The 26,502-nt window shown below is 37.2% G+C and overlaps 1 protein-coding gene across 1 annotated transcript in view; it reads left to right on the top strand.

The window, feature by feature from the left end:
- The window catches only part of LOC306856204 (serine/threonine-protein kinase 10-like), a 46,337-nt gene extending 20,271 nt beyond the window's left edge, over window positions 1-26,066 (top strand). Inside the window, exons 6-19 of the mRNA XM_079395310.1 lie at window positions 1,542-1,736; window positions 1,972-2,053; window positions 4,026-4,160; window positions 6,373-7,017; window positions 13,114-13,235; window positions 15,299-15,422; window positions 16,392-16,571; window positions 17,840-17,932; window positions 19,992-20,121; window positions 20,211-20,335; window positions 20,672-20,860; window positions 20,947-21,072; window positions 22,244-22,357; window positions 24,885-26,066. Of these exons, the coding sequence (XP_079251436.1) occupies window positions 1,542-1,736; window positions 1,972-2,053; window positions 4,026-4,160; window positions 6,373-7,017; window positions 13,114-13,235; window positions 15,299-15,422; window positions 16,392-16,571; window positions 17,840-17,932; window positions 19,992-20,121; window positions 20,211-20,335; window positions 20,672-20,860; window positions 20,947-21,072; window positions 22,244-22,357; window positions 24,885-25,025 (2,401 nt within the window). The 3' untranslated portion in view covers window positions 25,026-26,066. The remainder of the gene's footprint in view (window positions 1-1,541; window positions 1,737-1,971; window positions 2,054-4,025; window positions 4,161-6,372; window positions 7,018-13,113; window positions 13,236-15,298; window positions 15,423-16,391; window positions 16,572-17,839; window positions 17,933-19,991; window positions 20,122-20,210; window positions 20,336-20,671; window positions 20,861-20,946; window positions 21,073-22,243; window positions 22,358-24,884) is intronic.
- Window positions 26,067-26,502: the final 436 nt, after the last annotated feature.

The following is a 26,502-nucleotide window of genomic DNA, read 5'->3' as shown; positions in this document are numbered from 1 at the left end:
CGCAATATCACACTCATAGACGTGATATATGGCTGTATATCGGCATGCTGCGATTACCTCGTGCCTACAGCCGAATCACAGCCATGCCGAATCACAGCCATATCTCTTGTCTATGAGTGTGATATTGCGTTTAAACAACAGTTCGATGGCACGAGTGTGTAAATGCATAAAATACCAACGGAGTGTCTTTAAAAGCCCTCTTTTATGCAGAACTACTTCCTTCCGCCACGGATTCAAATCAGTTGAACAGCTGAGCCCAAGCCTCCGTTACTACGTCACTTTAGAACTAGTAACGAAGGAATGAGTTGCTTAATTTATTTCTGTATTAAAAGCATTATATTATGTATAGTAGATATTGAGTAAGAGAGAGATGGACTGGACTGAGCGAGTCTGATTACCTGCATTTATTTCTTCAGATCGATCTCAATTCACAATAAACACTTATCTTTAATAAGCGTTATCTTTGTCATAACATTAATATATTTTCATCTGTTATGGGTGATTTTGCTGCTCAGTGCATTTGTTCGCTGCATCAGTCTGTTGTTGAAACTAAAAATAACTTTTTCAAAGTAAAAGTCTTTACTGCTTATTCATAAAAACCAATAGTGGAAAATCATCACGAACACACACCGTTTCTCAATACTAAACACTATTATTAAATATTATTATTTATATAAAATATAATTTATTGAATAATATTTAATAAACAGTAGCAGCCATCAAGTTGCTAGGCAATTTAGTCAAAAGTACAAAGGCAGCGCTCTGAGATACAGCATTGAATTTACATATGATATTTTGCCAAAACTATCTTCTCTGGAACAAATAATAGATTGAGACCAAAGACAACCATTAGATTTACCCAAAATGAATGGCAGCTCATGTTTAACCACTACAGAGGCATCTGAGCCAGTGGTAAATCCAGAAGATCTGGTCGAGGTGAGGCGTTCATCAGCGCAGAACGGCCGAAGACGATCTGGAGCTCACCGCTCCGAAAACGTCAAAGCTAATTCTCAAATAGACATTATCTTTATTAACAAACTGCATATTTGAACTATAAACAAGTATATTCTTGCCTGAAAACCTCTTGAAACTACATTCCGTGACACAAAAACAGTAATATCTATAAAATGATACTGGATTTGAGCGTCCGCCATGACACTCGCTGTAAGAAGCGGAGTGATACGATTACAAACTGAAACGCCTGTTGGAGTTCTGATATGACTCTAATATCACACTCTTATAAGCCAATCAGATTCAAGGACCAGAAAGAACTGTTGAATATATATATAAATATGTGTGTGTGTGTGTGTGAGAGAGTGGTCGGTGTATACAAGTGGTTGGTTTATTAAGAAAATGAACAGAACTGGTGTGAATCAAATTCTGAATATTTACTGCCATTGTGTGAATATGTAATCCATAAAGTTACTGTAATCCAGTTGTAATCCAATACTTGTTTCCTTACTGGGAATGTATGTGAGCCCATTGGTTTTGGTTTGAGCGGCTCTGAGGTGGACCTGCTCTGATGTCTCCTGTATGTTCAGGATGGCTCCAGAGGTGGTGATGTGCGAGACCATGAAGGACGCTCCATACGACTACAAAGCTGATATCTGGTCGCTGGGCATCACGCTGATCGAGCTGGCTCAGATAGAGCCGCCCCACCACGAGCTCAACCCCATGAGGGTCCTGCTAAAAATCGCCAAGGCTGAGCCTCCCACCCTGGAGCAGCCGGCCAAGTGGTAAGCCACAGAGTCCAGGGGGCATGGGAGTAACCGGCTGAGATTTTAGAGACTTACATCATTACTGTAACCTTCCTTCCAAAGATGGGCTGTTCTGTGAGCATAGCTGTGGCTTGTTTCTTAGATTTATAGCTTTTAACATTTCTAGAATGTCGAATGGTATTCTATCACCATTACACAACAAGAGATTGTATCCCCCTCTCGTGCAAATGTTTAATGGTTTTGTATATTTTAGGTCGATGGAATTTAAGGATTTCCTGAAAAAAGCTTTGGACAGAAACCCTGAGACGAGGCCGACGGCTGCTCAGCTTCTAGAAGTAAGGAATCTCACACACACACACACTTGGCATGTGTCCGTATACTGTACATCACCGCTGCTCTCGTGTAATTTAACGCAAAGGCATTTCGAGACTGTGTGTGCAAATGAATGCATGTGAAGGAAACGGCCCAAAACCCCAAAACTTCTCAAGGCTTCCTGTGCTGCTGGATGAAGGGAATTACAGCAATTTGCATTCTTCCTCCACCCCTTCCGCTGAACTGAACACTTGAGGAGATTACAAAATGAAAAAGATCATGTACAGTAGATGTGCTGTTTTGAAAAAGGCCCAGAATAGTGGCTTCAAAACTTGCATGAAATTTTATTAGAAATGGTTTTTACATCAAACTGTTGGAATGAAGACCAGTGATGAGAGCGATTCAAAAACAAACACTGTTCCTTCAGTGGATAATTTCCATGTGTAATTTATTAGTAGTTTTTGTTCCTGTATTATATGTATAATTTGTGTATTTATTAAATGTAAATACCCTATGGTTCAGAGATGAAGAGGGGTTTTCATGCATCAAAACAATAAAACGTTTAAGGCAGCTTTAATATTTTTTTTGGCTGGTAAATTCTCTTGCTATTGGCATGTGTTAGAAGTTAATTCTGGACATCTGCAGAACAGCTCCTGAATATAAAGTAACTTCAGCTCATGTTCTAATAGCACTCTCTCTTCTGGGTGTTTCATATTACATATTCATTTAACGCTCTGCTGCATTCAAAGCAGCCTGGAAGACAGGTGTTTGTTGGGCTGAAGGTGACATCGATATGCGGTGCATGCTTTTCTGTGAAGAGTTGTGTGCAGTAAATGTTTGGCACTCAGGATCTAACAATGATATATGAACTTTGCAAAGTGTTTATAGGCCGGTCTGTAGTTTATAGCTAATCATTGAAACCAAGGTGGACTTTAACACACCTGGAACAGCATCACATGCATTTAAGGGCATCATATGAATGTTCCACAATGGCAACTTTTATACAGTGTCAGTGTTAGACACAGTCATCCAGGCAACATGGGCAGGCTATTTTCTGCAAACTTTGAATTGGGAATTAATTTAGGATGTACGGTAATCGGGATGCATTGGCTGTAGTTGCAGTCATCGGTGAGGGTAACTGATATTGCTGGCTGTAGGTTTTTAACGCTTGACTCTCCCTCACATACGCTCGACAGCTGGGACACTTCAATTAAACAAGGTGCAACTCAGCTGAATAATAGAGGAGAGCAGCGTTTCTCTCCATTAGACTGATGCTTTCACAAATTCACAGTTCAGTACCTGAGCACCTCCCAACCTTCATCTAACTCAGCTCTTCTCCTAATTAAACCCCAGACGCTCTCAAGAACAACATTTTATCTTTTAATGAACTGCCAATTCTGCTGATTGCAAGTGTATTTTAAGTGAAATAACATGTTGTTACAACAATCTGAGAGGTCTGCTACAACAATTTCTGCCCAAACCACATGACATTAATGAATATGACCCCTTAAAAAAAAAAAAAAACTTATTCCGCTACAGCATTTATTTATTTAATTTTTATTTGTCTGACCGTTAACCACCATCAGAGAACCATGAAAATGTAAATTGGTTGTTAAATTATTGAAATATATGAATTTTAAATATCAAGTAAATATTTAAGGTCAAAGGGGTGCAAACATTTTTATAATTTTCTAAATATTGAGTCCAAATATTTTTGAACCAAACCGAATTTTAGATATGAAAACTTGCTCTGACAATTTAAACATTGCAAAGCAACATAACATTTGAAATCTGTTAATGGTTTGATTCAGTTTGACAACATGACGATCTGATGCACTTTTCAATGATGAGTAGAAAGACACATGATCAAAACTAATGAATGAATCTCCTAATTTCCATTCTCCGGCTCATGTTATTTATTGTGCGTGCTGCTTAAGGTGACGTTATTGTTATGCACAAGTCTGTACTGTATTCTTAACAATCTTTCCATTTCAGCATCCTTTCGTCAGTTCGGTGAAGACCAACCGTCCGCTGAGAGAACTGGTGGCCGAGGCCAAAGCCGAGGTGATGGAGGAGATCGAGGACAACCGTGAAGAAGCAGAAGACGAGGACCCTGCTGACCCCTCATCTGTACGGGTCCCACATTTCTCTCTCATCACACATCTCTCAGTATATACAGCGGGTTAAATAAGCATTGAACACGTCACCATGTTTCTCAGTAAATATATTTCTAAAGGTGCTGTTGACCTTTCTTCATGAGTTCAATATGTTTTCCCTGCGTCATTCCATTTTATTACACAGAACTTCATTTCTGAACTTATTTGTTTTGTTTTCTTTGTATGCATGGATTACTTGGGTTGTTACCGACATCTGGTGAAGATTTAATGTCAACAGCACCTTTAGAAATATATTTACTGAGAAACATGGTGACGTGTTCAATGCTTATTTTACCCGCTGTACATGCTGATAGAGAGCACAAATAATGCACTGCTCATGGAAAAGTGCTCGGGGCATAAAGAGAGACACATCTGTTTAGCGCTTTGTCATCTGTAATTGTTATTGTATGGAAAGCTTATTCTGCGATTCAGTGCAGGTGTGAAAGACAAAAGCAGCACCGTACGGCACAACAGGAATTATGCTGATATATGCTCATTTTGATTATGTAACGGTGTATATGATGTATACAGTAAGCACATTTTTGTACTCAAAATACCTGGATGATCATTGGCAAAATTAGATGCACCAGAGCAGGAAATGCTGAATCCCACAATGCAATGCACTGATTAATTAATTACAGCCAGAACTCTTAAGGTCCTTGCACACGGAGTTCGAAATTTTCCTATGCGTTTTTTTTCTTTTAACTTTTCCTATTCGTCATCCTTGCTTCTCAAGATACATGCTGTGGATGCAAAAAAAAACAGAAAATTGAACCCTATCCAAGATCAGATGAGATGTATGGCCATCAGCTGTTTCACTTAATATAAAAAAAGGTCTTACAAAGTCTTAATTCACTCTTCCACAGAATAATGCAAACAACAAAACAAAACAAAGCTTGAAACAAAGTCTTAGATTCTTAGTAGTGATGGCAATACATTTTTTTTAAGAGAGCATATTGATATATTGACGCATTATTCCTTAACTTGTTTTTACTTGCTCTTAAAAAGGTCTAAAATCTTACATTTACCTTTTAGAAAACTTGTAGAAGCCCTCTTGCAGGGTTGCCAGATCTGCAAAACAAAACTAGCCCAACTGCATTGTCCCGTTGGTTTTCCCCTCCATCCCCTCAGTCGAAATAGTGCTCCAGGTGGTTTTAATCCACGACTAAAAAAACAACGGTGTAAAAGTAGCCAGATTCTCGCTGTAAAATCAAGGACTTGGCAACACTACAAAATCAGCCCGTGTCTCATGAGCATCAGGCGTCACTACACCTCGATCTACCGTTATAGCACAATGTGGTTGACATCTCTTCCGCTCATGTAATCTGACTGTAACAGGACTTGCCCCCCCACCCAACTTTCACATTAGCGTCTCCATTTAAAGATCTCTTCTAGGCCGTAAATGTTTTGACATGATACAAGCGTTCCAAAATAACCCTTAATACGCTTCCTTCTCCGCTCCTCATCTGGCCTTCATGTGAAAAACGAAACAAAAGACATGCCGTCCACACTTCTTTAGAGTTAAGTAAAGCACAGGACAATCGGTTCCTGGTTTTGGCAAGGAAAGAGTTATAAGGGTGAAGGCCTGCAGCTGTGTATGAGTTTACTGACAGTCTCTGGCCTGTCGCCAGCTTTAGCGTCTTTATTAAAAGCAGTACATCTTCTGTGTTTTCTCAGTCAGCTTTAGTGCAGGCACTGGGGGCTCAACCTTAGCGTTGCCGGTTTACTCTGGCAAACCGTAGTAAACCTGTGAAGTGTGACAGATGCAGTACTTCACAATAATTCAATTCAAGTTTATTTGTGTAGTGCTTTTCACAGTGCAAACCGCTGCAAAGCAGCTTTACAGAAAATTCAAGTTTTTATTGAGATTTGAGATTTTTATTGAAATTGAGATTTATACATATAATATTTCCATTGATGTATGGTTTGTTATTATAGGATAATGTTTGTCTGAGGTACAACTATTTGAAAATCTGGAATCTGAGGGTGCAAAAAAATCTAAATATTGAGAAAAAAACCTTTAAAGTTGTTCAAATGAAGTTCATAGCAATGCATATTACTAATCAAAAATGAAGTTTTTATATATTTTTATTTTTAAATATTTATGATAGGAAATTTACAAAATATCTTCATGGAACATGAGCTTTACTTAATAAAAGAACACTTTCTGTCTGTGTTCTTTCTAGGCCCCCATCAAAGACCCGTCAGAAACCAGTGAGACCAGTTTATATGGGGACCATCACCACAATGAAGCTTCAGTGGAGCTTGAGGAGGAGCCCAGGACTCCTGAGTCCACCGAAACTCCTTTGAAAGAGCAGGACGATCTCAGCGACAAGTTTCCAGAGGAGGATCACGACAAACCTGAGAGCGAGGCGTCAGGCAAGACCTCCAGCTCTGACTCCGGCATCGAGGATGGAAAAAGCACACCCACCTCCGAAGACGGCTCCAAAGCAGTCGAGATCAGCTCAGAACCAGAGCTTCCTTTAATGAGAACGGCAGAACCTTCAGAGACATCAGAGTCTTCCTCAGAAACCACGGAGCAATGCTCAGAGAAACCGGAGGAACCGGAGAAGGAAGAAGCTCACGGCGCAAGGGAAATGCCTAGCCAGCAGCCGCATGCCATTCTGAACCGAACCGAGTCCAAAGAGCCGACCAATCGCATGTCTGGGATGAGCGACGGATCCTCACTGGCTGCTGAGGATGTGGAAAGGTTATCGAATGGCAGGTTATCAAAACGATACTCTGATGTGACGAGCGAGAACATGGACATCAGCTTGAACCTGTCAGGTGATCTGTCCGTCAACAAAGACTTGGGCACCATCTCTTTACGGGTGAGTCTGTGTTTAAGTCATGTTTTCATATACAGTGGTGGCCAAAATGATTAGAACACTATATTTCCAGCAGCTAAAGAATGTTTTTAAGTCAGTTATTTCTATCTTTTGCTGTAGTATGTCAGTAGGAAATATCAGTTTACATTTCCAAACATTCATTCTGCCATTAATTGTAATAATCCAGTGAGATGTTAGTGCTCCACACAGAGATCTGATCATCATCATCATCAGTCTGTCTGGAATGACATGAAGAAACAGAACAAACTGAGACTAAATCCAGAAGAACTGTGTCTCCAAGATGCTTCAAGAAAGCTCAGTCTGTCTCAGTTTGTTCTGTTTCTTCATGCCCTTCCAGACAGACTGATGATGATCAGATCAGATCTCTGTGTGGAGCACTGAGCAGAAGAGCTTCTTCTTCTGTAATACAGGTGAAGAGTAGGCTTTTCTCACTAAATGGAAGCAAGCCGATTATAGTCAGCCTTCTCTAGTTATTTATTTCATTATTTGATACTTATTTTAGTTAAGTGCTTGAATTGTAAATATGCATTTATTAAATTATTTTATTTAGTGCATTTGTATTTAGTTTTTGTATATAGTTATACAGTAAAAGTATATTAACCAGGTTCCAGAAATAATCACTGAGGGTGCTTCTGAAGTTAGTGAGGGTGCACATATTTTGTCTCGTCTATTGCTATGGTTATTACTGTCAATCACTGCTACTTCAAGAGGGAAAGAATATACGGATGTCATGTCAACGCGTGTGCGGCCAAAAAACAAAAGTTTTACATTTTAAAGAAACCATTTAAAATTGTAAAGTCATATGACATTGCTAAAAAGAACATTATTTGGTGTAATGCAATGTGTTTATGCGGTTTAAGCTTAAAAAAACACATTATTTTCCACTTACTGTACATGATTGTTGCTCCTCTATGCCCCGCCTTTCTGAAACGTGTTGATTTATACAAATCTCATCGTTCTGAGAAGCAAGGCATGCTCTGATTGGCCAGCTATCCAGTGCGTTGTGATTGGCCGAATACCTCAACAGTGTGACGGAAATGCTACACCCCTCACCGTATTGTGATGGCGTGTCCCGGCGCGACGAGACTAAAACACTCATTAGAAACAAGGCATTTGTTGCATCCAGTGGTTATATAATTACTGATTATAATGACATATACTGTCTTTTTAAGCATTGCGCTGCAATGCGCCGCGTAAACATTACCATGTCTGCATTTGTGCTCGGAGAAACGCTAAACAAGCGCTACTCTACACAGCTCAAAACTCGCGCTTGAATCGTCAGTAGCAAATTCTTTAAATAAGAAAACATACTTACAGGCTGTGAGTCAGAAGCGCCAGACTGTCCTTGCAAAGTTGGAATTGCCCCACTTTATAGAAATAGCCTTTGTGCAAGCCAGCATTGTAGGCTACTCTCCCAGGAAATAGTCCTGTGTAAAATGCGCTGCACACACTCGAATATTTGGGTTGAACTGTCACTTTGTTCATCGCAATCTCACAAAGTTCTGTTATGACCAATGAATCTCACACTGCGCAATTAATATATTATTAACATCGTGTATACACTCTGTATGTTATAATGAAAAGATTTGATTTTATAACTCGGCACAGAACAAAAACTGGTGTGTTGCAGCCTTTAGGCATGAGACAAACCCTGCATTCATTCATGAGGAGGATGCAAGTGTTTTCACTCGAGTAAAGCCTCAAGTGAAATGTTCAAATGATCCAGTCAGAGCAAGTTTTACTATGGTAAGAGACATGCATGGATTCACCTGTGGTTATGGTTATTTTCTTTCATACTATGGAAGTCATCGGCTGTCAACTGTTTGGCTACTGACATCAAAATATATTTTATGTTCAGCAAAAGAAAGAAACTCATACAGGTTTGGAACAACTTGAGAGTGAGTAAATAAGTTTGGGTCAACTATACCTTTAAATGTGCTTTTCCAAGAGACAAAATAAGTAATATTATATTAGTAACTGCACTTGTGAAAGTCATTTTATGATTGTTAGTGCCTCAAAACCTCAGCTCCCCTTCTGGTGCAACCACATGCTGTGCTGTTTCCACTCTCTGCATGCAACACCAATGACAAACTTGCTCTGTAAGACTCCTGTTTTTACTAATGCTCTCGTTCGCTGTGTGCTGGTGTGTTTAGCGTCTCGGTGCCAGCTGCGCAGCAGAACAGAGCCCAGCTTGTGAGAGTGTGTGGAAGGTCGCACACAGTAGTACAGTGAAGTACAGTGAAGGTACAGAGCTCACACAGGGTGTGGACGCTGTCAAACAGAGCCGAGAAACCTCTCCCATCCATCCAAACCATCCCTACCGCAGCCGCTCCAGCTCTCTGGACTGAGAGATGGACCAATGCATAAAGCACTGCTTCATACACACCAAACCAGAAATGTGCAGGACTTTGCTTAGCATTGTCGGTAAAATTACTACAATGGCTGTTATTATTACCATTGCTGGGTGTAACACATTACAAGTAACGCAAGTTACATAATCATTACTTTTTTCCCCAAGTAACTAGTAAATTAGCATTACTTGGTAACAACACCAAAATCCTTTGTATTTAATCCCATTTTATTAAACAATATCTTTGCTGTGGACCTTCAGTGATCCAATTCAACTATACTAAGCAAAAATGACTATATAAACACAACTTTTTTTTTTTTTTTTTACTGCTGAAGTGTTTTGAACTTTCTTCTCCTGAGGCCTATTCTTCATGCAAGGAGCTGCGTCCTCTACTGTACAGACATGCATTTACATTTCCTTCAGCCTGGCGCTTATTCATTTCACTTTTGGTGTGAAAGGGCTTTTACATTTGCCAAAAATAGAACTTCTTATATTAAAAACAAAGAGTTAAGCCCAGCCCAGATGAGAAAAAGTAACGCAAAAGTAGCATATCGCATTACTTTCCATAAAAAGTAAATCAGTAACACAATTAGTTACTTTTTTTAGGGAGTGGGGCAATATTGAAATGCATTATTTTTAAAAGTAACTTTCCCCAATGCTAATTATTATGAGAATTCACTTTTAAGACTAAAAACAGTCAGAAGATCTTGAAAACGAATGCATTTTGGAATTACAGGTTGCTTCCCAAAGCATCTTGGAAAAGTCCTTCTAAGAGACTAAGCAAGTATCTCGGCCGAGCGACAGCCCTGTCATTTATTGACAACCCTACAATTCAAGTCGTAATTTCTATTTTATAGGTTTAACAAAGCAAAATCTTGCCAAACAAAGGAAGTGTTTCGAAGGTATCTGAAACCTGCTGAAGTAGTCAAGACATCATTTCAAAGCAGCTTTGTAGAAAATTATGATGTTAATGTTTGTAGTATCTTAATATTTTCATGCCATAGTCACATTTTGCAGAGCTGGGTGAAAAATGTAGTTTATATTTTTGTGACAATAAAAGCAATCAATCAAGCAGCTGTATATAGTATATATTATCACCCTAAATGAGGATAAACATGGACATATTTCTATATCCAGCTGTATATAAAGCGCTAATGTAGTTACATTTTGTGATGATATAATCAATCACAGATATGAGATTTGCTATATTTTATATATCGCTTTATCTGAGTGTACTGTATGTATGCAGCTGGTTGAATGTATTATACAGTCATGGCCAAAAATATCGGCACCCTTGGTAAATATGATCAAAGAAGGCTGTGAAAAGTAATCTGCATTATTCTTTTGATCTTTTATTTAAAAAATTCACAATCTAAACTTTCATTGGAGAATAATAATTTAAAGTGGGGGGAAATATCATTATGAAATAAATGTTTTTCTCTAATACAGGTTGAACACTATTAACGGCACCCTTTTATTCAGTACTTTTTGAAACCTCCGTTTGCCAGTTTATCAGCTCTAAATGTTCTCCTATAATGCCTGATGAGGTTAGAGAACACCTGACAAGAGATCAGAGACCATTCCTTCATCCAGAATCACTCCAGACCCTTCAGATTCACAGCTTCTTCTCTTCAGTTCATCTCACTCATTTCCTACAGGGTTCAGGTCAGAGGACTGGAATGGCCAGCAGAAGCTTGGTTTTGTGCTCAGTGACCCATAGAGAGTGCTAGAAATTAATAAATTATTATTATTTTCTTTTCAAATAAACAACATTCTTTAAATTTGCAAATAATCCTGAAAAAAAAAGTGTCACGTTTCCACAAAAATATTAAGCAGCACAACCATTTTCAACTATAATAATGTTTTCTTGAGCAACAAATCAATATATTATAATGATTTCTGAAGGATCTGAAGATGCTGAAAATTCAGCTTTGATCACAGAAATAAATTACATTTTAAAGTATATCAAAATATAAAACTGTTATTTTAAATTGCATTATTATATTTCACAGTATTACTTTTTTTGCTATATTTTTGATCAAATAAATGCAGCCGATGCAAATGAGCTGAAGAGACTTCTTTTAAAAACATTAAAAATATTACTGATCCCACAGCTGTGTGTGTGTATATAGATATTTATGAACATATTCCAGTGCACTGCCTTCCCTCGTGGACTTGTATTGTGCTTCATTGTTATCTTCAGAAACTGGTTTTGAACCCGGAACATTACTTTAAATGAAGTCATTCATTTGTTGCATATTTGGAGCGGCTGGTCTGTGAAGCTGGCGTCAGATTTTGCATGCATTTCTCCCAAACGCTCTTTGTCTCTTTGTCTCTGGTCTATTCAGCATTGTGCATCAGTCTCTGTGTGATGAGGATTGTTGAGTTCTGCTCTTTGTTCAGGGACTGGTTTCTCATGTCTGCCATATTTCCAGCCTGATTCAGACGCTGCGCTCTCTTGTCCTTTAGTTCTGATGCTGCACCATCAAAATGCAAACATTGATGCATGCACACTGCACAGCGTGGAAACCTGCGGCTTTATCGCGCACAAACCACATCACAGCACGGCGTTCACTCGCAGCAGACGAGTGCAGCATAAACAATAGTGTCTGATCAAATTAAATGAACCACAGCATCCCGATATTTGAACTTTGTAATTTGTAATTCAACAAATACTACCATGATGTTTAAATATTCACAGTTTATCTATATATATTTTTTCCCCTTTTTATTTTTGTTGTCCTTGAAAACATTCTGCTCATGAGCTGCTGACACTTCCTGTCAGAACGGGCTTTACAGGATAACAGCAATCTTACTGCTTCCTGTTCACATGCTTTTGCTTTGTCATTTCTTCTCTCTTGCTCCAGTTCAACCATTCATTATGCCTCTGGGTCTAGAAATCAGTGCTATTTTAGTATATGTTTGCATATATGTATATTAATATGTATACACTAATGTTTCTAAAGTTTGGAATCTGTAAAATGTGTTTTTTTTTTAAAGAAATCTCTTCTGCTCATCAAGGGTGCATTTATTTGATCAAAAATACAGAAAAAACAGTAATATTATGAAATATTATTACAATTTAAAATAATGGTTTTCTGTTTTATTATACTTTGAAATGTAATTTATTTCTGTGATGCGCAGCTGTATTTTCAGCATCATTGCTCCAGTCTTCAGTGTCACATGATCTTCAGAAATCATAATAATATACTGATTTATTATAAGTGGTGCAAACAGTTTTTTGCTATTTATTTATTTATTGAGGAACCTGTTTTTTTCAGGATTCTTATGAATAATAAAAGGTTAAAAAGCACAATTTATTCTAAATAAAAATATTTTCTAACAATATAAGACTTTAATATAACTTTTTTTTTACCAATATAACATCCTTTCTAAATAAAAGCATTCATTTCTTTAAATAAAAGAGAAAAAAAATTACTGACCCATAACTTTTGAAGTGTATATTGATAGAATATCATTTCTAATTGGAAATAATTGTTTTACTTCAACTACTTTCCTGAAAAAGTATCACAGGTAAAAAAATAAAAATTAAGCAATTTTCTTTTAAATTTTTTTTTTAATGGTCTAATAATTTTCTACCAAGTCCTTCTTCGGCATGTATTTAAATATTATTTTTTTAAATCCACAGATCCCTGAAATCCTGCTACTACACCCATTACAGTCTCTGTTTCCTCACTCCCATTATTTCTCATTTATTTTTCCACCAGGACAACAAGAAGACGCTGAAACGCACGCGTAAGTTCCTGGTGGACGGTGTGGAGTTGAGCGTCACCACCTCCAAAATCATCACTGACGATGAGAAGAAAGATGAAGAAATGAGGTTCCTCAGGCAAGTTCACTCTCTTTAACCAAACTCTTAAAAAAAAAAAACTCTTGCGCATTTTTCCACTTGCTCTCGCATCTCGGCTGAGTAAACAGACTATTTTAGTTCTCAGGTCTGAGACCTTGTCCTTTCCAAATGGGACATAAATACACAAGGGAAGCTTTGTGTAGAGCCAGAGGAAGTGGGCTGCTTTTAAAGGACAAATGGAGAAATCAGATCTCCCTTAAACAGATTAATCCATCATCTGAATTCTTGTGAAACTGCTCTTTTCTGGAGAAACACCTCAGCTGCTGGTAGCAGATTATATAGCTCACACTAACACTGTGTACGTCTGAACACTTCTGCCTTCTGCTGGTGTGATGTGAACTCACAGCTGACCCCAGAAGAGAGCACAGCTTCATCTCAGTCTCACAAAAAACACGTCATCCCGGTCATATTTTACCCCAAAATCAAGATAAATATTTTTTAGTTATATACAGTCACTGCCATTCAAATGTTTGTGATCAGTAAGATTTTTAATGTTTTTGAAAGAAGTCTCTTCTTCTCATCAAAGCTGCATTTATTTGATTAAAAATACAGAATACAGTTTTCTATTTTAATGCACTTTAAACATGATTTATTCCTGTGATGCTAAGCTGATTTTTAGAAACAGTTGGGGTGCGTTTTATTTTTTTGGAACCTGTGATACTTTTTCAGGATTCTTTGATGGATAAAAAGTAAAAAAAAACAACAACAACAAACACAAAAAAAACAAAACACATTTATTCAAAATATAAATCTATAAGTCTAAGAATATAAGTATCACTTTTATCAATTTAACACATCGTTGCTGAATAAAACTATTCATTTCTTTCAGGCAAAAATCTTTTTTTTTTTTTACAAAAAACATTACAGAAATTAAAGTAAATTGCAATACAAAATGTAATTTTAAATTGTAAAAATATTTCACTTAATTTTTTTTGGATAAAAAAAAAAAAAAAAAAAAAAAACCTTTACAAAATCTTACTGATCCTAAACTTCTGAATAGCATACATATGGAATTTATTTATTTATTTTTAAATAGATTGTATTAGAATATATTTGCATAAAGAAAAAGAACTCCTAACATTCGTCTATATAGACTTATATAATGTCCTTCTTTCTTTTGGTTTTGTGGTGAAGTGTGACCTGGACTTGTTCTTGACGGGCTTGAAGTTTAGCCCCACATCAGATATCTCTGTGGCACATTCCTCTGGTGTTTGGCTGTCAGTGAAGTCATGTAATGAATGAGGTGGGGGCGTTTTCCCATGATTCCTCTGCCGTCTGTGGGTCGTGACAGTGGAAGACCAGACTAGCGCTGCATTCTGAGCATTCTTTGGTTGGCGGGAGACATTTGTGACCCTGAACCACAAAAGCAGTCATGAGGATACATTTTTTCAAATTGAGATTTACACATCATCTGAAAGCTGAATAAATAAGACGTATGGTTTGTTAGGATAGCACAATATTTTGCCAAGATACAAGTATTTGAAAATCTGGAATCTGAGGGTATAATATTGAGAAAATCATCTTTAAAATTGTCCAAATTAAGTTCTTAGCAATGCATATTACTAAGTTTTGATATTTACGGTAGGAAATTTACAAAATATCTTCATGGAACATGATCTCTACTTAATATCCTAATGATTTTTGTCATAAAAGAGAAATGTATAATTTTGACCCATACAATGTATTGTTGGCTATTGCTACAAATATACCCCAGAGACTTAAGACTGCTTTTGTGCTGCAGGGTCACATGTGGTGTTTCAAATGTTCATCTTAAAGGGACAGTCACCCAAAAATATGAATTCTGTCATCATTTACTCACCGTCCTGTCGTTCCAAAACTGTCAGCAGAACACAAAAGAAGTAACTAAACCACATTGACTTCCATTGTATGGACAAAAAACACTGAGACGTTTCAAAATATACAGTATGTTTGTCATAAGAAAGGATGTCATGCAATTTTGGGATTACAGGGTATTGTGTAACACAAGTAACTCTTACAGGTCATGAATGATTCCTCATATGTATGTTCATTGACACACACAGGCGCCAGGAGCTTCGAGATCTGCGTCTGCTGCAGAAAGAGCAGCATCGCGCTCAGGCTTTGCTCAGTCTGAAGCTGAAAGAGCAGCGGGAGCAGATGCAGCGCAGGGTCGACCAGGAGATGAATGTGAGTCACAGATAAAATCAAATCGCTTTCCTATCAAGGATAGACACCACCCTCAGGCCATCCGAGATTAGGATGAGTTTGTTTCTTCATCAGGTTTGGAGAAATGCGGCATTGCATCCCTGTCTCAGCAATGGATGTGAATGGGTGCCGTCAGAATGAGAGTCCAAACATCTGATAACATAATCCACAAGTAATCCACACCACTCCAGTCCATCAGTTAACATCTGGAGAAGACTAAAGCTGAAACTAATCCAGCATTAAGACTTTTTTAACTAAAACATGAGTCCATAATAACGTTTCCTCCTGTTAAAAAGAGGTCAGGTCTGAATCAGGAGAGAAATCTGCACAAATCAAGCAGCGTTTACAAGACAAAACAGCTCTAAACAAATGTTATGTAATTTAGCCGGAAGCAATGGTTTTAAATTTAAAAACGTCTTAATGTTTCAGCTTTTGTCTTCTCAAGACATTAACTGATTATTGTGAAGTTTTTATCAGCTGTTTGCCTATCATTCTGACGGCACCCATTCACTATAAATTGTATTATACACTATAAATATTCAATGTTATATAAATCGGGTGAACGTTTTATTAATATAGCAGGAACAGAACTGGACAGTTTGTGTGTGAAAGTGCTTTTGGCTCAGTGCATAAGAGAGAGAGAAAAAACTTATAAGAAAACCGCCTTTAAAATGTGTATTATAATTGAAATCTAAACAACAGATGTGTATTTTGGATGTTTTCTTTCCACTAGTCATGTTATGGTAGCACACAAAATTCCCAGTTCAGGAAAAAACTAAAAGCACTGGTCTTGTCTGCAGTGTCTTGCCTTAATATAAGAAGTTTGGATGGGTTAATTAAAGAGTGTGTTTTCTGGGAGAAGAGACCATATTAAAATATTCCTAATATTACACACTTATGTACAATCTCAATGAATAGTGCTGATATATCGGTGTGTGGCTTTGCTCACAGGCCAAGAAGAAATATTACGACACGGAGCTGGAGACGCTGGAGAAACAGCAGAAACAGACCATCGAGAAAATGGAGACGGATCACACCGTTCGACTGCGGGACGAGGGCAAACGCATCCGCGCCGAGCAAGAGAAAGCCTACAAGAAGTTCCTGGACCAGATGAAACACCACAAGAAAGAGGTCAGACCATCAGTTATACAGCCACATGTCATTTCAGTGAGATCTCAATATACTTTAGTTTCCCAAACTGCCAATAATGAACTGGTAATAAAATCGGTTTCCATTATAATAATGAAATAAATTGATGAAGCATCTTTTTATTTAAAAACTACCATTCTCTTCTTTAATATTCTGTCTACTTGTTTTCTTATTTAATATAAAAACCTTGCTGCGTTAGGATAACTGAGACCTATCACAGCTCTTGCATATCATTGCTCTTTTCTTGGTTTAGATTGCTTCTGTCACTTTGGATAAAATCGTCTGCTAAATGTAATGAATATATTTAGGTGTGTAAATAATATTCTAGAACTTTATCTAAAATTAAAAAGTGACGATAAAGAAATACTAAAGGCCATCAAGCATGATAACTGTAACTATAAAGTATTAATAATCTAAGAAAGTCCACAGCTATAACAATATCGACAAAGACGAACAATATAATGTAGTGTTTTTATGTAAGTGTTAAAACCTGGTATCAGTGTTTATGAATTTTATTTTATTAAAACAAAGACAAAAATTTACATTTTTAAGCAGTGTTAATGAAAATATAACAGGAAAAACAAATTACGGTAAAATATAATCAATGCACTGACTGTTTTTTAAAGAGGACTAAACATATAGAAGCAATACGGTTTATTTTGAGAATAATTGACTAATATTAATGAGTATATATTGATTAAATTTATAGGAAGTTCATAGGATGTAGTTTATTAAAAGTACTGCTGTCAAATGATTAGTTGTGATTAATCGCATCCAAAATAAAAGTTTTTATTTACATGCGTGTACTGTGTATATTTATTACATCTATATAAATACACACACAGTATATATTTTGAAAACATTTCCATGTACATAATTATATTCATAAATATATATACACATAATAAATATACACAGTGCACACATTAAACAAAAACTTTTATTTTGGATGCGATTAATCGTATGACAGCACTAATTAAAAGACAAACTTTGACCAAATAAAACTATAAACTAAGAAAACAAATGTTTAGAGGATTTATACTGAAGAGCTGCTGATATCTCATAATATTTTCTTGCACAGAATGCAAGTCAACATTATAATATGCCTCAAAGATTGAAAAGTCTGTTGAGTAACTTCTGATTATCTAACGCAATAACATTTGTGACATTTTCAATACTTGGGGCCATTGCAGTTAACAGATTTGTGTTCAATTTGAAATGAAACCCTTTCTATCTTTATTTTGTCTCAGGTCAAACAAGAAGTGGAGAAAATGCCCAGGAGTCAGAGGAAAGAGAGTATGAAGATCAAATTGAACAACTTCCAGCAGATGAAATCAGACGAGGTCAGTTAAAGACTTAAAGGCACAATATGCAAGTCATATTTCAAAACAATAACACAGGCGAAGCTTGATGACGCTATGAAGGAGGATGTAATTAATATTTTTATTACCTATATCAAAGAACATCATGACTGACTTCAGTCTAGCGCTAGTGTAAGCACTCTCAAAAAACTCCACTTAAAGCTGTCCATACACGGTTTGATGAATAAATCTTACATCATACCTACATCTGCACTTTGTACTTACATTTCTGGGGTCATATATGGTTCGAAAACATGAGTCCATTCATAAAAATGGAATTTACTCTGTAGCGCGGAATGCCACGGAATTCGGCAATTTTCGGATTAATAAAAGAAGGTCTGTCACTTAATTTGAATCGTGATATGAACTAGTGTATGAGAATATTAAAATGCAAAAATATGAATCCCGCATGTTCCGCTATCCTCGGTATGTATGAATGGCGGAGACACGGTTTTGTGAACACGTGAACTCATCTCACTACATGAACACAAACTTACAGGCTGCGAGAGTCATTCATGACAATTTTACTAGCATCATATCATGCTGTATACACAGAAATATATTACTCTTGTATTACTTTTGTACAATATAATGTACGTCTTTATATATTCCATTTAAACAATTAAATGATTTAAAAAAATTATTACAACCACATTAACCATTTTAGTTTCCATAGTTTCTACAAGCGGAAACTGAGAATAGAGTGGATATTACATCATTGATGGGCGACAATGACCAGGGACGAGTCATTATTTCAAATTGGAATTTCTCTATATTAATAAAACAAGAAGCCGTGGTTTACAGTGAATTTATAACAGCTGAGGGGCGTTGTTAGGCACGACGCAGTTATAAATTCACTGTAAACCATGGCTTCACAGAGCTTATTGCTTTTATAAAATGCTTATTCCATATACTTAGTAAGGTTTCACAAAATAAAACGTTAACTAAAGTGTAATATTAATAAAAACATTATTCTTCCACCAAACAATGTAGTTCCTCAGAAACTGTTGAGGTTGCAACAAAGTGGTTGCCGAGCAACACACAAATGTAAACAAAGGTGTATGTTACTTTGTAATTTACAACAACTTCGAACGCAGCTCAGCCAATCAGAATCAAGGACCGGAACTATAGACCAATTTTGTGTAGACGTCACAGTTCCGTCACTCACAACTGCGAGAAAAACACTGCTAACAAGTGGAGGGAAACGGGAAAAATCCATGGAATAAGAGATCAAATGTACTGTTGTGACTTTGGATGTCAGAATCGGAATGCAAATCATTTTTCTAGAATACTGTGGTCAAAAACGCCATTCGAAGCTAAACGCAGATGTTTAGACAGACTAATGAATGAAACCTGCTATGATTAATCTACTTTTAAAGCATAAATTTGATTTAAACAGTTGGTTTACGTAATATTCACATGTGCAGTTCACAGGGAATATATTATATTAGCCCTACAGTTACAGCATGAAATACTATTTAAACCTATAACATTCTCACAATTCTTTTTTGAGACTTTTTTTCTCTCAAATGCAACGTTATATCTCGTATTTCAGACGTTATAACTCGATTTAACTCAACAAAAGCGAGTTTGTCCATTCCGAGGGGGAAAAAAAGCAAGACGTGTGAGATGTAAACTCAAGAAAGAGAATGACGAGTTGATTTTTCTAATCAGAATTGTGAGATATAATCTCGGAATTGTGAGAATAAAGTCAGAATTTTGAAATATAAACTCAAATTTACCTTATTTATTCTTTAATTCCCTGGTTTTCATAGACCGCCACTTGAAACTGTCATTTTCTGCCACCAGAGATAGGTCTATCTGTTTTATAAAAAATCCTTGGGAACTTTTGGGATAACGTAAATGCACAGTTTGATCTATTTCATGCAGTCAAGTAGTTTTTGGATAATTTATTACGAAAATCTTACATATTGTGCCTTTAAAGCTGCGTGTACAACCGTGTGTATCGTGGAAAGCGCTGCACAAAAACTGAACTGTTCAAAGGTTTGTGTGTTTTTGTTCCTGACTCGTCTCTGTGCAGGAAGAGAAGTTCCTGGCAGATCAGAGAGATTATCTGGACTCGACTCTGAAGAGCATCATCGCTCAAAACAAGCGGGAAATCTCTGAGACGGAGCGTCAGTGTCTCATCAAAAAACAAGCTCTACTTAGAGGTATAAATGCACTCAGACCAGAGCATCCTTACCAAAACAGGTTTTACTGCATGCATGCTTACAAGCCGAACGCTGCTGTCGTCTGTCAGATCGAGAGGCCACTGTCTGGGACCTGGAGGAGAAGAGCTTGCACGAGAGAAACCAGCTCCTCAAACAGCAGCTGAAGGACCAGTACTTCCTGCAGAGACACCAGCTCCTCAAGAAACACGAGAAGGTCTGGAAGAATCCTTCCTTCTCCGCTCAGATGCTGCTGGTGCCAATCTGAGAGATCTGTGAAAAATGACATAAAAAAATTGTGTTGTCCAAGCATGAATAGCTTGTGTAAAGTAATATAAATTATTAATGTATATTAATTTAGAAACACTTTTTTTTAGATTCTCTGCTCAGAATTATTTAAGTTAAAAATGACTGAATTTGTTTGCATTATATAGTCATATTTGATTTGTAAATATATTAATTTCAATGACTCATTTAAACTAGTCTGAAAGATTTATCGAGTCAGTTTATTTATTATTGCTGTACTGACCCGTGTCTGTGTGTGCTGTCACAGGAGTGGGAGCAGATGCAGTGCTATAACCAGCGTATGATCGAGCTCCTCAAGGCCCGACAGCAGCAGGAGAAGAACAGGCTGCCCAAGATCCAGCGCAGCGAGGCCAAAACACGCATGGCCATGTTCAAGAAGAGCCTGCGGATCAACTCCAACGGAAGCTCTGCAGAAGACCGCGAGAAGACCAAGCAGGTAAAGCGTGGCTCTCTGATGGCCTGTGTGTGTCCTGTCCTCCTCTCAGAGACCCTCATCTCTCTCTGTCTCTCTCTGGCGGTCAGTTCTCCAGGCAGGAGGAGAGGAGGCAGAAGGCCGAGCGATTACACCAGCAGCAGAAACACGAGAACCAGATGAGAGCGAAGATCAGCGAGTGCGAGGGAAACACCAGAGAACTGCAGCAGCTGCAGGTGAGCAAAACTCTTCATGCTGTCTTTTTAATAGACGTTCACACTTGTGTAGAACACAAGATGATTTTTTTTTTTGCTCATCCGGTTTTGTTTGGACCATGCAGCTCTGGGGAGAGTGGATATTCTTGTATTTTTTTAGGAGCACTTGTACATGCATTTACACTGCACTTAGAGATATGATACTTTTAAATATGAATCTCAGATTGCCAGCAGGTGGCGGCAAACCACTGTCCTAATGAGCGAGTCAAAACGACTGATTCATTCAGGAACGAAGCAAGAAATTTCATTTATTTAATCAGGGACAATGCACATTAATAGTACATACAGTATGTAAAGTGCACCAGATTTAGCCAACACTGGCTAATTTTCATCAGTAGTCCCTGAATCCTGGGTGAGTGAATCATATCGGCAGATATGTTCAAACACGCAAATTAATTCAGTAACAAACCATTTTCTTTAGTGAAATAGAGCTAAAAAAGACTATTATCTCTACGATTTAAGTCACTTAGTATTAACTTCTTATTTAGTGTTATTGGTGTTTAGTGTTATGTGATATTTCAGTTTTTCTTTTTTAATAAATCTCCGAAAATGTCAACAATTCTGTGTTTTTCTGTCAATATGGGGTGCTGTGTGTACATTAATGAGAAAAAAAATGAACTTAAATGATTTTAGCAAATGGCTGCAATATAACAGAGTGAAAAATTTAAGGGGGTCTGAATACTTTCCGTACACACTGTATATGAAATACTTATTTTCCAAAACTTGTTTTACTCTAAATCTGCTAGAAAATCAAAGCCATAAACCTAAAGAAGTCGTGTTCCAAATTTGAGGTTGATATCACAAAAAATTTGCTTTTAGTAAGATTTTGTTTGGCCGCAGTACCGAACGTTTCCACTAGGTGGAATTTGTTTGCTTTTTGTTTCCAATGTTTACAAATGATCATACAGTATATCTTTAGAAAGGGAACAGCACATACCAGTATAAACATAAATATCTATCAATACAGTATACATCACACCACTAAACATGCCTCATTATTTTCAAATTCACTTTCAAATTCGGAAACCTGTCAAACATGTCGTCTCAGTGTAAAAGGAAAGCCAAAGCATAGAGAGAAAGCTGTGTCTGTGTTAGTGTGGCCGCAGCCTGATCTGTGTGATGTCTCCTGCAGAATGAGAAATGTCACCTGCTGATAGAAAACGAGACGCAGCGTCTGAAGTCTCTGGACGAGCAGCACAACCAGCAGCTGAAGGAGTGGAGGGAACACCTCAAGCCCAGGAAGCAGGTCTGTGCTGCACCATATACCCACATTAATTACACACTGCGGTTCAAACGTTTGGGGTGGTAAGACTCACCAAGACTGCATTTGATCAAAACACAGAGAAAAAGTTCTGTTGTTAAATATTACAATTTCAAACACTGTTTTTTATTTTAATATTAGGCCTGTCAGGTTTTTGCGGTTATTTGAGAGATCCACAATAATTGTACAGTTTACATTTCAATCACATTTTGCCATTCAAACAATAACAGTTTAAAAGTGTGTTGTGTAAATGTTGCTGCGGTCTCATTTTCCTGGAGGAGAGTCAGATTTCAGCATCACACCAGTCAGTTATTGCTGTTTTTGTCAGTTATTGCTGTAAATTAATTGCTGTAAGATTATACAAATTTTATTTTAAAAATAACTCAACACACAGCCATTAATGTCTAAACCGCTGGCCACAAAAGTGAGTACACCCCTCACATTTTTGTAAATATTTTATATCTTTTCATGTGACAACACTGAAGAAATGACACTCTGCTACAATGTAAAGTAGCGAGTGTACAGCTTGTATAACAGTGTAAATTTGCTGTCCCCTCAAAATAACTCAACACACAGCCATTGATATCTAAATCGCTGGCCACAAAAGTGAGTACACCCCTTAGTGAAAATGTCCAAATTGGGCCCAATTAGCCATTTTCTCTCCCCGGTGTCATGTGACTTGTTAGTGATACAAGGTCTCAGGTGTGAATGGGGAGCAGGTGTGTTCAATTTGGTGTTATCACTCTCACTCTCTCATACTGGTCACTGGAAGTTCAACATGGCCTACATTTCACTGCTGGTTATACCCTGTATAATTGTGTATGTGACAAATAAAAAAATCTTGAATGGCACCTCATGGCAAAGAACTCTCTGAGGATCTGAAAGAAAGAATTGTTGCTCTACATAAAGATGGCGTAGGCTATAAGAAGATTGCCAAGACCCTGAAACTGAGCTGCAGCACGGTGGCCAAGACCATACAGCGGTTTAACAGGACAGGTTCCACTCAGAACAGGCCTCGCCATGGTCGACCAAAGAAGTTGAGTGCACGTGCTCAGCGTCATATCCAGAGGTTGTGTTTGGGAAATAGATGTATGAGTGCTGCCAGCATTGCTGCAGAGGTTGAAGGGGTGGGGGGTCAGCCTGTCAGTGCTCAGACCATACGCAGCACACTGCTACAAATTGGTCTGCATGGCTGTCGTCCCAGAAGGAAGCCTCTTCTAAAGATGATGCACAAGAAAGCCCGCAAACAGTTTGCTGAAGACAAGCAGACTAAGGACATGGATTACTGGAACCATGTCCTGTGGTCTGATGAGACCAAGATAAACTTATTTGGTTCATATGGTGTCAAGCGTGTGTGATGGCAACCAGGTGAGGAGTACAAAGACGAGTGTGTCTTGCCTACAGTCAAGCATGGTGGTGGGAGTGTCATGGTCTGGGGCTGCATGAGTGCTGCCGGCACTGAGGGGCTACAGTTCATTGAGTGAACCATGAATGCCAACATGTACTGTGACGTACTGAAGCAGAGACTGGGCCGCAGGGTAGTATTCCAACATGATAACGACCCCAAACACACCTCCAAGATGTCCACTGCCTTGCTAAAGAAGCTGAGGGTAAAGGTGATGGACTGGTCAAGCATGTCTCCAGATATATATATATATATATTCAGAATTTTATATAATCAAATTAATTAAATTTAATCTAAAAACTGATGTATTGGACTGACAATGTAATTGTATAAAACACAAAATAAATGTTCTATCACAATTATTTGTTTGAAAATGAATCGTCAGCACAAAATTCATGATCCTGACAGGCCTATTTAATATCTGTTAAACCAATTTATTTCTGTGATCAAAGCTGAATCTCAGCGTCAGTGTCACATGATCTTCAGAAATCATTCTAATATACTGATTTACTGCTCAAGAAACATTTCTGATTATTATCAATGTTGAAAACCGTTGTGCCACCCAGTATTTTTGTGGAATCCGTGATTCATGTTATTTTTCAGGATTCAAAGATGTACAGAAAGTTGAAAAGAACAGCATTTATTTGAAAAAAATAAATAAAAATGTAACATTATAAATGTCTTTACTGTCGCTTTTGATAAATTCCATTGCTAAAAAAAGTTAATTAAAAAAAAATACAAATAAATCTTTCTGATCTCAGACTTTTGAACACAAGTATATATATTCACATTTGATCACACAATTAAGCACACTTCTCAAATTCTCATTACTGTTATGTTTCTGTATATATATTTTTCCCCCATTTATTCTCATTAGATTTTCTCATTTTAATTTATAGTAATTTTCCTCACAATATTAAATTGCTGCATTTATTATTCTAATATAAAGGCATATATTAAAGCAATACATCACCTTGTACAATGATATAAAAACATTGCTGTTTAAATAATATTGCTTTTACAGTAATGAGAGGGAACATGTTACTGGCTGATGTGAACAACTCTCCTGGCTTTTGAGGTTAAAGTCTGATGTGTTTCCTCTCTCAGGTTCTGGAGGAAGAACTGAACCTGAGGAAGAAAGAGCAGGAGCTTTTCTTCAAGATGAGTGAAGATTCCCAATGCCAGAACATCGGCTCACCAACCAAACTCACAAAGTTCGTCCCGTACATCGATTCGTCCTCCACATGAGGCACAGACAGATTCCTCTCTAAATGCACAAGAGTCAGTGAGTGCAGTTTAAATTACATCACGCTGAAGCCAAAGAAACATTCAACTAATACCGAGAACACAGATCTCTTTACAGTACACTCACCAGAAACCACTTTCACCTTCATTCATTTAATAGTGACCAACAGAGATGATGCATTCATTTAAACGCAGGGATTTTATTCTGGTGAGTAAGAAAGGTTGAACTGCGTCACTAGACCAACAGACTCGCTCGCCTTCGTTTATTTAAAAGCTACTGTTGAAATTTTATCTTCAAGTTTGCAAAAATTGCATTGCCAAATATATTGTACAAACCTTGCATATCCTTATATATTTGTATTTTTTCTATGATCATTTAATATATATATAAATTTGCAACTTATCACTTTTCTTTTATAACCAGTTTCCTTGTGCAAATGTTTAAATGCTGAAAAAATTAATTTGTTTTAAATTTTTGAACTGCCGCACAAGTTTTTCTTTACTAAAGTGAACAAGTATACGTTTTAATTGGTACATTAAGTTATTTTACCGAATGTTCGTTGTTTTATGTTTTAGACAGCAACTGATTTGCCACTTTTATTATTCAGCAATGTTCAGCAGAATGTGAGTTATTGACCGTCTCTGGCACATTTACTGTAAAAGCACCACACTGGACCAGACGAGAGCGATGAGAGTTCACGGCTTCAGAAATGTGTTTTCTTGAGTTTATCATTTGTTATATGTTGCTGTCTAAAGCACTGTCACCTAACCAAAGTGCAATATGTTGTTGTGTTCCGATTTTATACATGTATTGTTTTACAACGACTTCCATTCTTTAGCCATTTGAAGGATTTCGATTTACAAACCAATGCCTGAAGCCTGAAGGTACGAGGATTTTACATCTTTTTGTTTTTTTATGTCTGTGCCGCTCGATGTCGATCGTCGCTTTCTGAGTCTGTAACTGTGTAACCAAAGGTTCAGTGTGGATGATTGTTGTCCTACAAGAGTATCTATAATAAATGAGATGTTTATTATTCATCCGTTCTTTTGGTTTTGATCATTTTCTTTGAGGACTTATGGAATTGCTGTTTTAGTTCAAAACAGGAAAATTGTGTCCTCGATTGCTCACCCTCATGTTGATCCAAAGCTGAACGAGTTTCTATCTTCTGCTGAACAATAAAATATATTTTGAAGAAGCAGTTGACTTGATGTTTGTTCTTCTGTTGAACACAAGATATTTTAATGAATGTTGACGGTAGCCGTTGACTTTGCAGTGAAAAAATACTATGGAAGTCGATGGCTACCGTCAACATTCATTAAAATATCTTGTGTTCAACAGAAGAACAAACATCATACAGGTTTGTATCAACAAGAGGGTGAATCAATTATGGCAATTGACTTTAATTTATTAATTTTTTTGCCAGATTTAATAAAGTCTCAATTCCACCTGTGGTATATTTGAAGAAAACGTAGCGCCACC

The sequence above is a fragment of the Barbus barbus genome (genome assembly GCF_936440315.1).
Source record: "Barbus barbus genome assembly, chromosome: 36".
Taxonomy (NCBI): Eukaryota; Metazoa; Chordata; class Actinopteri; order Cypriniformes; family Cyprinidae; genus Barbus; species Barbus barbus.
The sequence above is the reverse complement of the archived record's forward strand: the minus strand, read 5'-3'. Positions and strand labels throughout refer to the sequence as shown.